Below are 14,547 nucleotides of genomic sequence, written 5' to 3'. Positions count from 1 at the left end.
ATGTGACTAACGTGAGTAATACAGTTAGTTACTCATGTGAGTCATACAAGGAATAAAAGAATACAAATCTTGGATCAACCCTGCCATCTAAAATCATTTAATAATTTATAAATCTTACCAATATGTGTTGAGCGCACACTGTGCAAACCACTGGGTTAGACACTAGATCTAGGGATTCAAAGGACTCAGTGTGTGCCTTGAAGAAACTGAAGGTCTGGTGGGGGAGACAGACAAACAGCTAAAACCCAGTGTGGTTAGCTAGGCTGCCGTGGACATGAGCCAGGGCACGTGCTAGGATGGGACCCAAGCTGTGGCCTACAGGAAGGGGGGAATGTGTAATGAAAAGGAGACTTGACTTTTTGTTAAGGAGCTTTATTGAGATTTAGTTCACATTCCCTACATTTCACTCATTTGAAATGTATAAGCAAATTGTTCTTGGCTTCTTACATAATTTTTTAAATTATGATAGAATATAAAATTTGCCATTTTACTCACTTTTAAGTGTACAGTTCAGTGGCATTAATTACATTCATAATATTGTGCAGCCCTCAACACTATTTCCAAATCCCTTTCCTCACTCCAAAGAGAAACACCTTAACCTTTAAGCGACGATTTCCTATCCTCCCTAACCCAAACCCTTGGTGACCTCTAATCTGCTTTGTGTCTCTAGGAATTTACCCATTCAAGGTATCTTATGTAGAAACATACAATGTTTTTCCTTTTGTGTCTGATTTGTTTCTCTTAGCATAATGTCTTTAAGGCTTGTTCATGTTGTAGCATGTATCAGAACTTCGTTTCTTTTAATGGCTGAATCATATTCCATTGTGTGTATACGCCGTATTTTGTTTAGTCCTTCATCTGTTGAAGAACTTTTGGATTGTTTCTACTTTTTGAAGGTTGTGAATAATGCTACAGTGAACATGGCATCTACATATCTGTTCAAGTCTATGCCTTCAATTCCTTTGGGTATTTACCACGGAATGGAATTGCTGAGCCACGTGGTCATTCTGTGTTTAGCTTTTAGGAACCATCAGACCGTTTTCCTTAGTAGCTGCACCATTTTACATTCTCGTCAGCAACATACGAAGGTTCCAGTTTTTCCCTGTCCTTACTAACACTTAATTTCCTTTTTAAAAAAGCTTGTTTTTATTATAGCTATCCTCTTAGGTGTGAAGTGGTATCATGGTTTACGACTTTACTTCTTGTGCTGAATTTTTTAAAAATTATGATTAAAAACACATAAGAAAGTTTATGATTTTAACCATTTAAAAATATATAGTACAGTAGTGTTAACTGTTTGTGGTTTGTTGTGCAACAGATCTCTAGAATTTTTTACCTTGCAAAACTTAAACTCATTAAACAACAGCTCCCAATTTCCCCTTCACCCCAGCACTGTGTAACCTACTTTCTCTATTATAAGTTTGACTACATTAAATACCCCATATAAGTGAAATCGTGTGGTATTTCTGTTTCCGCGACTGGCTTATTTCACGTAACATAATTTCCTCAAGATTCATCCATGTGATAGCATGTGACAGGATTTTTTTTTTTTTTCGTTTTTAAGGCTGAATAATATTTCATTGGGTATATATATATCACATTTTCTTTATTCATCTGTTGATGGACATTTGGGTTGTTTCTATATCGTGGCTATTGTGAATAGTGCTGCAGTGAACATGGTTATGCAAACATCTCTTCAAGATACTGTTTTCAGTTCTTTTTGACATATACTCAGAAGTGGAATTTCTAGGTCAGATGGTAATTCTATTTTAAGTTTTTGAGGAACCTCCTTGTCATTTTTCATGGTGAATATACTTTCTTTTTTTTAACATTCCTATCAATGTACACCAAGATTCCAATTTCTCCACATCCTCCCCAACACTGTTGAATGGGGTAGTGAAGTCTCCTACTATTACTGTGTTGCTGTTTTTTCTCCCTTCAATTCTATTAATGTTTGCTTCATATATTTAGGAGCTTAATATTAGGGCCACATATAGTTATAATTATTACGTCTTACTGGTAAAGTGACCTTTTTATCATTATATAATATCTATCTTTGTCTCTTGTGACAGTGTGTGTCTTAAAGTCTATTTTTTCTGATATAAGTGTGGCCACCCCTGTTCTCTTTGGGTTCCTGTTTTTATGGAATATCTTTTTCCTTCCTTTACTTTCAGCTTATGTGTGTCCTTAGATCTAAAGTGAGTCTCATAGATAAGGTATAATGGATTCTGTATGTGTTATTCACTCAGCAATTTATATTTTTTAATTGGGGGATTTAATCCATTTACATTTAAAGCAATTACTGACAAGGAAGGGGTTACTGTTGTCATTTGGCTAGCTGCCTTTTAGTTTTGTCCTGTGACTTTTTTGTCTTTCCTTTTCTTCCTGGATTTTTTTTTTTTTTTTTTTTTTGTAATGACATGTTTTGATTCCCTTTTCATTTCCATTTGTGTGCATTCTGTAGATACTATCTTTGTGGTTACCATTGTAACTACATAAAACATACCAGAGTTAGAGCAATCTATTTTAAACTGTTTACAGCTTAACTTCAGTGGCATATAAAACTCTGTTCCTTTACATCTTTCGTCTCCTCCCTACCAACTTTATGTCTTTTGATATTGCATATTCTTAACATAGATTTATAGTTACTTTTTATGCTTCTCTTCTTTAAATTCTGTTTAAATATTGTTTTTGAAATTTAGATTTTGAAGTTATTTATATACCTTCATTACAATACTATAGAATTGTATAATATTCTAAAAATTGACCTTTATCATGGAGCTTCCTGTTTTCATATGGTTTTGTGTTGCTATTTATCAACCTTTTGTTTCTCCTTTTAGCCTTTCTTGTAGGGCCGGTCTAGGGGTGACAAACCACATCAGCTTTTGTTTGTCAGGGACAGTCTTAATTTCTCCTTTGTTTTTGAAGGGCAGTTTTTCCCATACGGTATTTTTGTTTAGCAGTGTTTTTGAATTTCAAAACATAGAATATAACATTCCACTTCCTTCTCACCTGCAAGATTTCCATTGAGAAATGCACTCAATGGATTTTTTAATACATCAAGATAATTTTTTAATTCTGTCCTGTAGGATTGAAAATTTTTAGTCTTTTTTTTTTTTTTGAGATGGAGTCTTTATTGCTCAGCCTGGAGTACAGTGGCACAATCTTGGCTCACTGCAATCTCCGCCTCCCGGGTTCAAGCAGTTCTCCTGCCTCAGCTTCCCGAGTAGCTGGGATTACAGGTGCACACCACCATGCCTGGCTAAATTTTTTGTTTTAGTAGAGACAGGGTTTCACCGTGTTGCCCAGGCTGGTCATGAACTCCTGACCTCACGCAGTCTGCCCGCCTTCGCTTCCCAAAGTCCTGGGATTACTAGTCATATAACATATTAAAATGTATTTTATACTTAAAATATCGTATGTTTAAAAGTTGATTATAATATATATTTTATACAGGGACCTAGAGTAATAGGGAATAAAGCATGGCCTTTTGAGCAGCATGCCTGATTCTGAGTCCTTCTTAAAAAACTCTGCTGAGATGAATTTTCCTCATTTCTAAAACCAGAATAATAGATTTATGTCAGCGTTTTTGTAAGACCCAAATGAAATGTATGTAAAGTATAAAATGAGATACAGTTAGTAGAATTATTTCATTAATGCTCACCATGAGAGGTGTTCTTTAGATCCTGTGGCATTTGGTATGCAGTTCACGTTTGTTTAGAAGAACGTGAGTAACTGGTACAAACCTCATGTGTTCTGCATCCTCAGTGGCCTCCTACGTCTCCACAGAACCACTGCTTCCTACAGTGCCTGCTGCTTCTGTGAACCTGCAGCCCCATCCTGCAGAAGTGAGGCTTCTCATGAGGTTGAGAATAGCTGTAAAAGTGTTTACATTGAGTGAAGTTGTAGAGCTCATTGTTTATTATTTTTCTTCTTTATTTATCTGGCAGCTCTTGAAGTCCTATTGGCTGGATAATTTTGCAAAAGACTCTGTAAACCCCGGAGTCATGGTGTTGCTGGGATGTGGTGCCTTATCCAGCACCTGTGGTCAGCTGGCCAGCTACCCATTGGCTTTGGTGAGAACTCGCATGCAGGCTCAAGGTGAGTTTTTGATGACAGAACCACACCAGTAAAAGCGCTGCACCAGTAACATACTTTCAGAACTCCCAAGTTCTACTAAGATGGTATCGCTCAACCTTTTTTCATTATTGCCTTCTTAAGGAATCTTTTCAGAAATTCTTTTTCTAAATGCTCCCTCATCATGAAATTTAACAGAAGCATTGCATATATACTGTATGCATACATATGCCTTATACATAAACAGAGTAAGACTTTTTTTTACTGTGTTACATGCACGTTTTAAGAGTATAAGCTTTGGTATCTGATGGATTTGGGTTCAGATCCTTGACTCAGACTTCTTGGGGTTTTTAATGGGAATGAAAATTGTACAGCGTTGTAAGAATTACCAACAATATAAATAAAGCATCTGGCATTTGTTAAATTCTTGGTAAATAGTGGCTGGAATCATTTTTTAGTGTTGCTTGGACCCTACGAGTTTTGAGCTGTGATTCCTCCTCACTGTGACACTGTCTCCACTGTTGGCTTTGATTACACTGTACGTCTGTGTCCTGGTTGTTCTGCCAGCCTACTGATAACTTTTACCATTTGCTGGCTTTTATTGCTGTGCCCACTCTATTAAAGTATGAATTCTAGTGCCTTTATTTTCTCTTTATGCTTTCCCTGGTCAGTCTCATCCACTGTTGTTTTTTTAAAATAGCACATCTTGGTCATCTACAGCTCCATCCCCAGCCTCCCAAGTGCCACCCACAGCTCCCCCAACCAAGCAGTCATCATTAATTGGTGAATACTCCCTGAGCCATTGTCCCATTCTAGTCACTGCCAGATGCTAGGGGTAGAGCAGTCAGCAAGTCAGATGTGGCCCTGCCAGTGTAGAGTAGAGAAGACGTATGACCAGCCAGTAAACAACGTGGTTAAACCAACTCCCCTATGTTAGGGGAGCACAGAGCGAGGGGCTGTAACCTGACTTGGGAGCTGCAACACATTGTCCGTGAAGCTGAGATTGGAAAGATGAGTGGGAGTTAGCTGGGCACAGGACAGTGGAGCAGGAAAAGAAACCCTTCCAGCTGAGGGAAGGCATGTGTGAAGACCCTGAGGTAGGCACCAACGTGGAGTATCTGAGGAGCTAAGAGGCAGTCATGGCTGCAGAGAAAAACACAAGGTAGTGAACTACGTGTTTCTTGTGTATGCTCTCATTTCACCATCATAACCATCTTGGGGCTGGGAATACTAATATTATCCCCATTTTTAGGATGAGTAATGGGGCAGAGAGAGATTAACTCCCGCAAGATTATACCTGTGGTTAAATAGTGGGACTATAATTCAGGTGCATGCAGTCTAATTCCAACCCTCCCGTCTGCCAGCTCCGATCCAGACCTTTGCATGGCTGAAAGATTGTCATTTCTGACCTCAAAGTCTGATCGTTTTACATCTGTTCAGACGTCTTTGCAACCCTTTGGTGTCTTCAAAGTAAATTCCGAAGTTCTTAGTGGGAATTTCAAAGCCTTTAATAATCTGGCCCCACTTTATTCACTGTCTGTCATAACCAGATACAACAATCAGCTGTGTCTCTATAGCACATGGTGCTCCTCCCCTTGTCTTGGTTGTGCCAGCGACACTGGATTTTGCTTCCTGTTCTTGCTTATTGAGGTGATTTCCAAGGCCCAGGTCCCTGTGCTTTTCCCAAGCTTCCCAGAGCTTCTTCCATACTCCCTTACTTCCCAAGATTTAACTGTCAGTGCTTGGCTAGTAAGAAGGAGGTAGCAGCGTTATACCAGCTTTGGAGTCAGACACACCATTGGATCTCAGCCCTAACATTTTCTGCTTAGGTTTTTTAGTACAAATTTCCCCATCTTTCTAAGCCTCCAATTGCTCACTTATAAAATCGCTATAATATTTACCTTGCAGGGTTGGCATGGAAGGTAATTAACCCAGTATTTAGAACATAGCAATTAATAAATAACTATAGTTACCATCATTATTATAGTTAGGACACTCACTGTTAGGTGCTGTACAAAGAGAATCATAAAAGGGTATTTTCTTGGGCTCCTTGGAATACATTTTATTCTTTTATTGTATTCTAGAATATCATTCTGAAACATAATTGTTTATTGTAATAATAATGAAATATGCTTGAATATTAAATTAGCCTGGCCTCTTTTTTTATTTTTTAGCCATGTTAGAAGGTTCCCCACAGCTGAACATGGTGGGCCTCTTTCGACGAATCATTTCCAAAGAAGGAATACCAGGACTTTACAGAGGCATCACCCCAAACTTCATGAAGGTGCTCCCTGCTGTAGGCATCAGTTATGTGGTTTATGAAAATATGAAGCAAACTTTAGGAGTAACCCAGAAATGATACTGCATTATTTTTTTGCTTTAGCATGATAATTGAAACTTTCAACAATCCCTGGAGTGACTTTTTCTCCTCGAATTGAAACAAGTCTATGGCCAAAGAAACTGTATTTCTTTCACAAAAGGGAAGATGATAACAATGCAACTTTTCGGCTCAATTATATGTACACAGAAATGTTAAAAATCATAGTTTTAATACATTTTGAAAAGGCCACGCAATTATACTTTATCTGTTCTTAAGAGTCCTTCTGCAAATCTCTGCCCTGAATCCGAAATCTGAAAATGTACTTGCTTAAACAAAATTTGTTTTGTGTGGTTAAGTTATAAATCATTAATCTTTATTTTGGGCGGTTCACGTTTATGCCAGTTCCTTTATACTTAAATGTCTTGTTTTATATATTTTGAATGTCTTTATAGATTTCTTTAAATTTCCTTGTAGAACCATTAGTAGAAAATCATTACATTTAAAATATACCTTACAGCAAAAGCATCCAAATAAGTGTAGGGTTTATGTCCTTATTTTTCTTTCAGCTAAATAGGAATGAACATAGTGGTAGAATTTCTAAAGAGAAGTGATGAAATTATCTTTACTTCAGTGGGCACTTTTCTATTTTACATGTACCATTATTTGGTTCCCGGAGTTATACACTAATTTTCGGTATATTACTGTTAAATTATCCACACAAGACAACTTAATTGAAAGATTCTGTTCTCCCATTGCTTTGAAAAGCAGCAGGAAGCAAAATCCTTTGACTCGTAGCGGCTTCTGAAGAGCATCTTTTTTCCTTTGTCCTTTGTTTCCTATTTTTTAAATCAGATTCCATTTTAATCAGGAAGACTTCTTGGGACCATTCTTAGTAACCTGAAATTTCTTTTTAAATTACATGAAGTAGGTTGATCATGAGCAAATGACGTGCTTATTTCTCCCTCATTGTTGAATATCTTTGAACAATTTGGACAGCATAAAGGTGAGAGATACATATTAGTAATATGTATTACTCATATACATTAGATATCTACATTTAAATGAAAGGCCCAGTTTGTAAACATGTACATTCATATTCTCTCTTGCTCCAAGTTTTAGGAACATGTTATGATATAGGAGACTTAATTTATAATAATGATAGCATTTTTAAATTTTACTAAAGCCATTTTTGTAGTCAACTATCTTTTCTTATTTGTGTGATTAGAACTTAGAAAAATATTTACTAATCGAAATTATTGTCACTTTTTAATTTAGTTCTTAAATTCATTTGACTTCTAATAATTTCTGTTATAAATTGCCAGCATTTTAATGAAAATCTAATGACATAATAGGCATTTTTTGAATCTACCTCTTTTATTTTCTGAACCAAAGAGAAAGATGAACTGGTGTTTGTGAAGCATTTTCAAAAATGTAGTTTCATTTATATTAGCTATGTTTGATAAATGTCTCAGTATTTTTATAATATGATAAGCCTGGGATTCTACCTTAAGGGTTGTTTGTACTTCTGAATAATATATAAAATGACAATATTAAGGTACATGATCAGCTTTTTCTATTTTTATTCACAAAAATTATGGAAATGAATAATTTTACTAACATTTTTGAAATTCCAAACTTCTGGAAAATATGAAGATATTCATTGTTCATTATGAATTTAAATTGTTCCCTATTTAACATTTGTAAGGCATGAATGTGATTTGTCTGTACCTCTTGTATTTTTTCCAAAAAATGATTCTGTATCTTTTGGAAAAAAGCCGAGAGTTGAAGATAGTGTATTTCTGGCATTACTGAATATTTACTTGCAATTTCTATCAAAAATATATATTTGTTTTTAAAATGACTTTTTTCCAACTTTTATTTTTTTAGAGAAAATTCTTAAGACTCAGTTTCCTAATTTAAAAAAATATATAAATAAAGCAAAAATTGCATCCTATAGCTTAGATAGCTTAGACCTTTGGCACCAGTTTGATTCACGCTTTTTATGTCTGGCTCCATGTAGTCTTTCCAAATATTTTGGCCCTTCCTGAGCATCCTTTGTAGATATTGTTTGTATGATGCATTTTTGGCACAAGATGATATTTTTTGTGATATCAGAATTCCACATTTACCAATTAGAGTTATAGCCCTGGGGTTCACAGTGCCAAGGGGGACCCAGAGCCACAGGACTGGCCTGGCTCAGCTTGCTGTGGCATATCAGTTGTCTTGAAATTGTAGGTAAAAAACTCTGAGTTCACTGGTAAGTAATTTTTTAAAATTTTACAATGTAGATTACAAATGCAACGTTTGATTTAAAAAATAAAACATAAGACTGCAGAGAAATTCTGCATTTCAACTCCAGTACCTCCTAGACTTCAGAAATAACTTATCAGTTATTTCAGTAAGCTTCTCATTTACCTGGGTATCCAAAGGTGAGATGGCTGTAGCAGACATTGGCAGTTCCCTGCCCACACACCTGTCCCTGACTACAACTGTACATGGCAGCTCTGTGCAATTGCCAGCATCTGCTCCTCTGTTCCCAGGGACGCTTTGTAAGAAAAATGCTGCCGGATTTGTTTCTTGCCTATTAGTCTTGTCTCCTGGTCAAGAGAGTAAATTCATACAAACAGATTGTATTCTACAATATTTTGTCTTTGAGCTTGACATTAGATTGCATTGGTAAAAGCGTGGCATGGTTTCCTCATCCCCTAATAGAAACTTTGCAAGCCCTTTTGTTCTCATGGAACTTCCTTGTTTGAGAAGAGCACCAAAGGAGTAATAATATTGTGGGGGGAGCAACCCTCCCTTGGCATATCCCCTCATTAGGAGACATGTGGAGTGGTCTGAAGTCATTCAGGCTACTCTCTGGGAGAGCACATCCTATAATGTTCTCCCAGCCCAGCCCCTTCCACCGTGCTCAAGTCCAAGCTGCCCAACTCAGACCACTGCTGCTCTCTGACCACAATACAAACAAAGATGATTGTCAGTGGGCCCCAAAGTCCTATACTGAGACACTCAGCCACAGCCACTAACCCCAGGCCACTTAAGCATTTATTCTACCAGCATTCACTCACTCATTTGTTCTTGCAATGAGCATTTGTTAGGCACCTGTTATGGCTTGGCTTTGTCCCCACTCAAATTTCATCTTGAATTGTAACTCCCACAATTCCCACATGTCCTGGGAGGAACTGGTGGGAGGTGATTGAATTACAGGAGTGGGTCTTTCCTGAATTGTTTTCATGATAGTGAAGGCCTCTCATGAGATCTGATGGTTTTAAAAATGGGAGATTCCCTGCACAAGCTCATTCTCTTTCTGTCTGCTGCCATCCATGTAAGACAACACTTGCTCCTCCTTGCCTTCCACCATGATTGTGAGGCTTCCTTAGCCACATGGTACTGTAAGTCCAATTAAACCTTTTTCTTTTGTAAATTGCTCAGTCTTGGATATGTCTTTATCAACAACATGAAAATGCACTAATGCAGTAAATTGGTACAAGTAGAGTGGGGCATTGCTGAAAAGATACCTGAAAATGGAAAAGTGACTTTGGAACTGGGAAACAGGCAGATTGGAACAGATTGGAGGGCTCACAAGAAGACAGGAAAATATGGGAAAGTTTGGAGACTTGTTGAATAGCCTTACCCAAAATGCTGATAGTGATATGGGCAATAAAATCCAGGCTGAGGTGGTTTAGGATGGAGATGAGGAACTTTTTGGGAACTGGAGCAAGGTGACTCTTGTTAAATTTTAGTGAAGGACTGGGGGCATTTTGCCTCAGCCCTAGAGATTTGTGAAACTTTGAACTTGAGACAGATGATTTAGGGTATCTAGCAGAAAAGATGTCTAAGCTGCAAAGCCTTCAAGAGGTGAATTGGGTATTGTTAAAGGCATTCAGTTTTATAAGGGAAGCAGAGCATAAAAATTTGGAAAATTTGCAGCCTGACTCTGTGACAGAAAAGAAAAATCCATTTTCTGGGGAGAAATTCGAGCTGGTTGTAGAAATTTGCATAAGTAGCAAGGAGCAGTTAATGTTAATCCCCAAAACCATGGGGAAAATGTCTCCAGGTCATGTCAGAGACTTTCATGGCAGCCCCTCCATCACAGGCCTGGAGGCCCAGGAGGAAAAAGCGATTTCATGGGCCAAGCCCAGGGTCCTCATGCTGTGAGCAGCTGAGGGACTTAGTGCTCTGTGTCCCAGCCATGGCTGTAAAGGGTCAATGTACAGCTCGGGCTTCAGAGGGTGGAATTTCAACCCTTGGCACCTTCCCCGTGGTATTGAGCCTGTGGGTGCAAAGAAGTCAAGAATTGAGGTTTGGGAACCTTCACCTTGATTTGAAAAGATGTATGGAAATACCTGGGTGCCCAGCCAAGAGTTTGCTGCAGGGGCAGGGCCCTCATGGAAAACCTCTGCTAAGGCAGTGCAAAAGGGAAATGTGGGGTCGAAGCCCTCACACAGAGTCCCTACTGGGGCACTGCCCAGTGGAGCTGTGAAAAGAGGGCCACCATCCTCCAGACTCCAGAATGGTAGATCCACAGACAGCTTGCACCATGTGCCTGGAAAAGCTGCAGACACTCAACGCCAGCCCTTGAAAGCAGCTGGGAGGAAGGCTGTACCCTGCAAAGCCCACAGGGGCAGAGCTGCCCAAGATCAAGGGAACCCACCTCTTGTATCAGTGTGACCTGAATGTGAGACATGGAGTCAAATGAGATCGTTTTAGAACTTTTAAAATTTGACTGCCCTGCTGGATTTCGGACTTGCATGGGCCCTTTGTTTTGGCCAATTTCTCCCATGTGGAACACCTGTATTTACCCAGGACCTGTACCCCTACTATATCAATGCTTTTGATTTGAGAGGCTCATGGGTGGAAGGGACTTGCCTTGTCTCAGATGAGACTTTGGACTGTGGACTTTTGGGTTAATGATGAAATGAGTTAAGACTTTGGGGGACTGTTGGAGGCATGATTGGTTTTGAAATGTGAGGACATGAAATTTGGAGGGGCCAGGGTTGGAATGATCTGGTTTGGCTGTTTCCCCACCCAAATCTCAACTTGAATTGTATCTCCCAGGATTCCCACATGTTGTGGGAAGAACCCGGGGGAGATAATTGAATCATGGGGGCAGGTCTTTCCTATGCTATTCTCATGCTAGTGAATAAGTCTCACAAGATCTGATGATGGGCTTGTCAGGGTTTTCAGCTTTTGAGTCTTCCTCATTTTCTCTTGCTGCCGCCATGTAAGAAGTACCTTTCACCTTCAGCCATGATTCTGATGCCTCCTCTGCCATGTGGAACTCTAAGTCCAGTGAAACCTGTTTTTCCCCAGTCTCAGGTCTTTCTTTATCATCAGCATGAAAATGGACTAATACAGCACCCAGTGTGGGCTGAGGTCATAACATTGAATGAAAGACTCAGTACTTCTTATCTAGTGGGGAGAGACAGACACACTAAGTAAAATATTTAGTGTGTCAGATGGTGCTCAGTGCAGAAGGCAGAGCTGGGGCTGCGGCCAGGGCTGCAGTTTTACATAGTTAGATAGAGAAGGCCTTACTGAGGAGGTGCTGTTTGAAGGTGGTGCAGGAATGCGCTATACTGAGTCTGGGAAGAGCACCCAGGCAGCAGAGGGAAGCAGGTGCAGTGGCCGCAGGAGGGGTGAACCTGAAGGAGGCCCATGTAGCTACAAGGGAGGAAGCCCAGGGAGACAGCAATCCAGGAAGCAGAGGAGGGAGCCGCATCATCAGACATTTCTCCATTTCTTGCTTTCTAGTGCTGCAAGAGCGGCAGTTTCTTGAGGGTGTTCCCTAAGTAAGATTCAGATGTCTCTCCTCAGGGGATGGTAGTGTCATTGGAAATGTTGGAAAATGCCCCAGTTTCTGGGAACTGCCATGTCCATCACAGGCGGAATAGTTTTCCTTACTGCTATCTGCACACATGGGCCCATTCCCCAGGTAGTGTGTCTGTTGGCTTCTCTCTGCCTCTCCTTCTCCAGGAAGAATTGTAATTTTTTAAAAGAGAATTAACTTAGAAACCTTAAAATCTTTCTAGGTATTTTCCAAGAATTACAAAAGATGTTAATCTAGCAAACTAACAAGGCTACACGTTGTTTCCTTCTCTGATTATCTTGTATCTTTGCAGGGTTTGTTTGTTTCTTTGTTTTTAATTTACACAAGTTTTACAATGTTAGGAACAATCCTTTTATTTGATTTTTTGTTTTGTGTTCATTGATATTGTCCTGTTTTAAATTCACTTCCACAAAATCAAAATAACCCTAACAAACAAGTGATTTGTATTTTGTTACTCCAGGAAGAGAGGCTGGTTTGTCCAGGGCTTTAAAAGCTTTCTAAAGTACCCTTTGAACCTAAGGTTATCACAGACTCCCGGTTTTCCCTAGTCAGTATGAATTTACACTCGTCTCATTTTTACACTCGTCTCATTACACTGGTTCTACCACCAGTCTCTGCCATGGGCTCAGGATAAAGTGGCCTGAATTGCAGCACCTGTAATCAGTGCCTTCTGTAGCTGTGCGTCACCCAACCAGTCTTTGCCATATGGCAGGGGGTCACCACATCAATCTTAGTGCAGCATATGGGATGGTAAAAAAAAGTGTGGTATTTCCTTATTTAAATCAAGTTAAGCCCAACTCCTTAACCACTCAGTGTTGTGCCAGTGATCTGGGGTGTTGGCCCCTTTGGACACTGGCCACAGTCTACCCCAGTCACTTGTGAGACACGCTTTGTTCCAGCCTTTGTCCCTTGGTTCCAGCAGTTGTGCCATGCTTGGAATGGGAACAGTTGGGAAGACATGGAGCATCCGTGTCTGGGGTCTGGCCTTTCTATTCTGAAAGGGTGAGGAGTGGAATGCGAGGAGATCCACATCTCCCTTAGCCTTGGGACCCACTAACCTTTGTCTTCCCAGCCTCTGACCCACCTCTTTGCTCTTAAAAGTATCCCTCTCCTCTTCCCTCTGAGACTCCTGTCATCCTCTTTGCAGGTAGCTGTGGTGTTTGCAAAAGACAGAAAAGCCTTTGTTCAAAAGTGACTTCTGATTTCTACTTTTAAAAATCACCAAGGGAAGGAAATGCTAAAGGCCTGACTCCTGCCCTGAAATAAGACAAAAGGGAAAATATAGGGAAGTAAATACAAATTAGTAGTTTACTCTGTTATCTTGCCACAGGCTCTCAAATTCCCTCCTGTTTCTGGGTACTCTGTCTCAGGAGTAAGGCTTGTGCCTTACTGCAGTACGCTCTGCACATAGAAGGAGATTGTTGTTTTGTTTGTTTTAACATAAACAGATTATTATACCTATTGAATCTCCAAGTTCCCACAACTATATTGATGTGTGGCAATGTAGTTTCACAACCAGACTGTTGTGAAACTACAGTCTGTTCAATAAACAGTGTCCAGGTTGAAGAGTCAACTACATAATTAAAATTCAACACTTTTCAGTGGCCTGGGGAGGAGATGGGAAGTATGGGAGAGGGTAAAACTAGTTGGAATGCTGAAAAGAATGATAAGGTGACTGGGAGATGGGGAAATGTTCTATAAGGTAATGAAGCTACAGTAAGGCAAATAACAAGTCAGTAAATGAGGGAAGACTTTTGCTGGAGTTTGAAACTTTAGCTATTTTAGATGTATGTTTTCTTTGACTAGTAAAAATGTATGACTGTTGTTTTAGGGAATTCCAACCAGAGATTGTGGGAGACTTTCTTTACTTTGCTTTTGCCAAGCCTTAATAATTCACTTACTCTTTCTATAAGGCAGGGAGAGACATTCGTTGCTCAAATGGGTTCAACAATGTTCTATTTTATTCTATTTTATTCAGATCTATTTTTTTCATGGTACCATTGACATCATCAACACTTTATTGAGTGTAATTGGATTGATTATAATTGATCACAATAAACTGCACAGATTTAAATTATATAAATTCCTAAGTTTTGACATATGTATATACCCATGAACACAAGCTAGTGAACATACCAGCGCGCCTAAGTTTCTGAGTACATTAGGAAACCACTGAGTGCTTTCTTTCTATCACTGTAGATTGATTTTTATTTCACAGAATTTTATGTAAATGTCTAGCTTCTTTCACTCTGCAAAGTTAATCAGAGTTCTCTGTGTTGTTGCATGTCTCAATAGTTCATTCTTTGTTTTGCAGAGT

General features: G+C 39.2%; 1 protein-coding gene across 1 annotated transcript in view; it reads left to right on the top strand.

Annotated features, from left to right (window-relative positions):
• The window catches only part of SLC25A24 (solute carrier family 25 member 24), a 46,852-nt gene extending 37,025 nt beyond the window's left edge, over positions 1-9,827 (top strand). Inside the window, exons 9-10 of the mRNA XM_064371075.1 lie at positions 3,951-4,101; positions 6,252-9,827. Of these exons, the coding sequence (XP_064227145.1) occupies positions 3,951-4,101; positions 6,252-6,436 (336 nt within the window). The 3' untranslated portion in view covers positions 6,437-9,827. The remainder of the gene's footprint in view (positions 1-3,950; positions 4,102-6,251) is intronic.
• Positions 9,828-14,547: the final 4,720 nt, after the last annotated feature.

Source organism: Aotus nancymaae, unplaced genomic scaffold (genome assembly GCF_030222135.1).
Source record: "Aotus nancymaae isolate 86718 unplaced genomic scaffold, 86718_ANA_hifiasm-v0.15.2.pri h1tg000117l, whole genome shotgun sequence".
Classification (NCBI taxonomy): Eukaryota; Metazoa; Chordata; class Mammalia; order Primates; family Aotidae; genus Aotus; species Aotus nancymaae.
The sequence above is the reverse complement of the archived record's forward strand: the minus strand, read 5'-3'. Positions and strand labels throughout refer to the sequence as shown.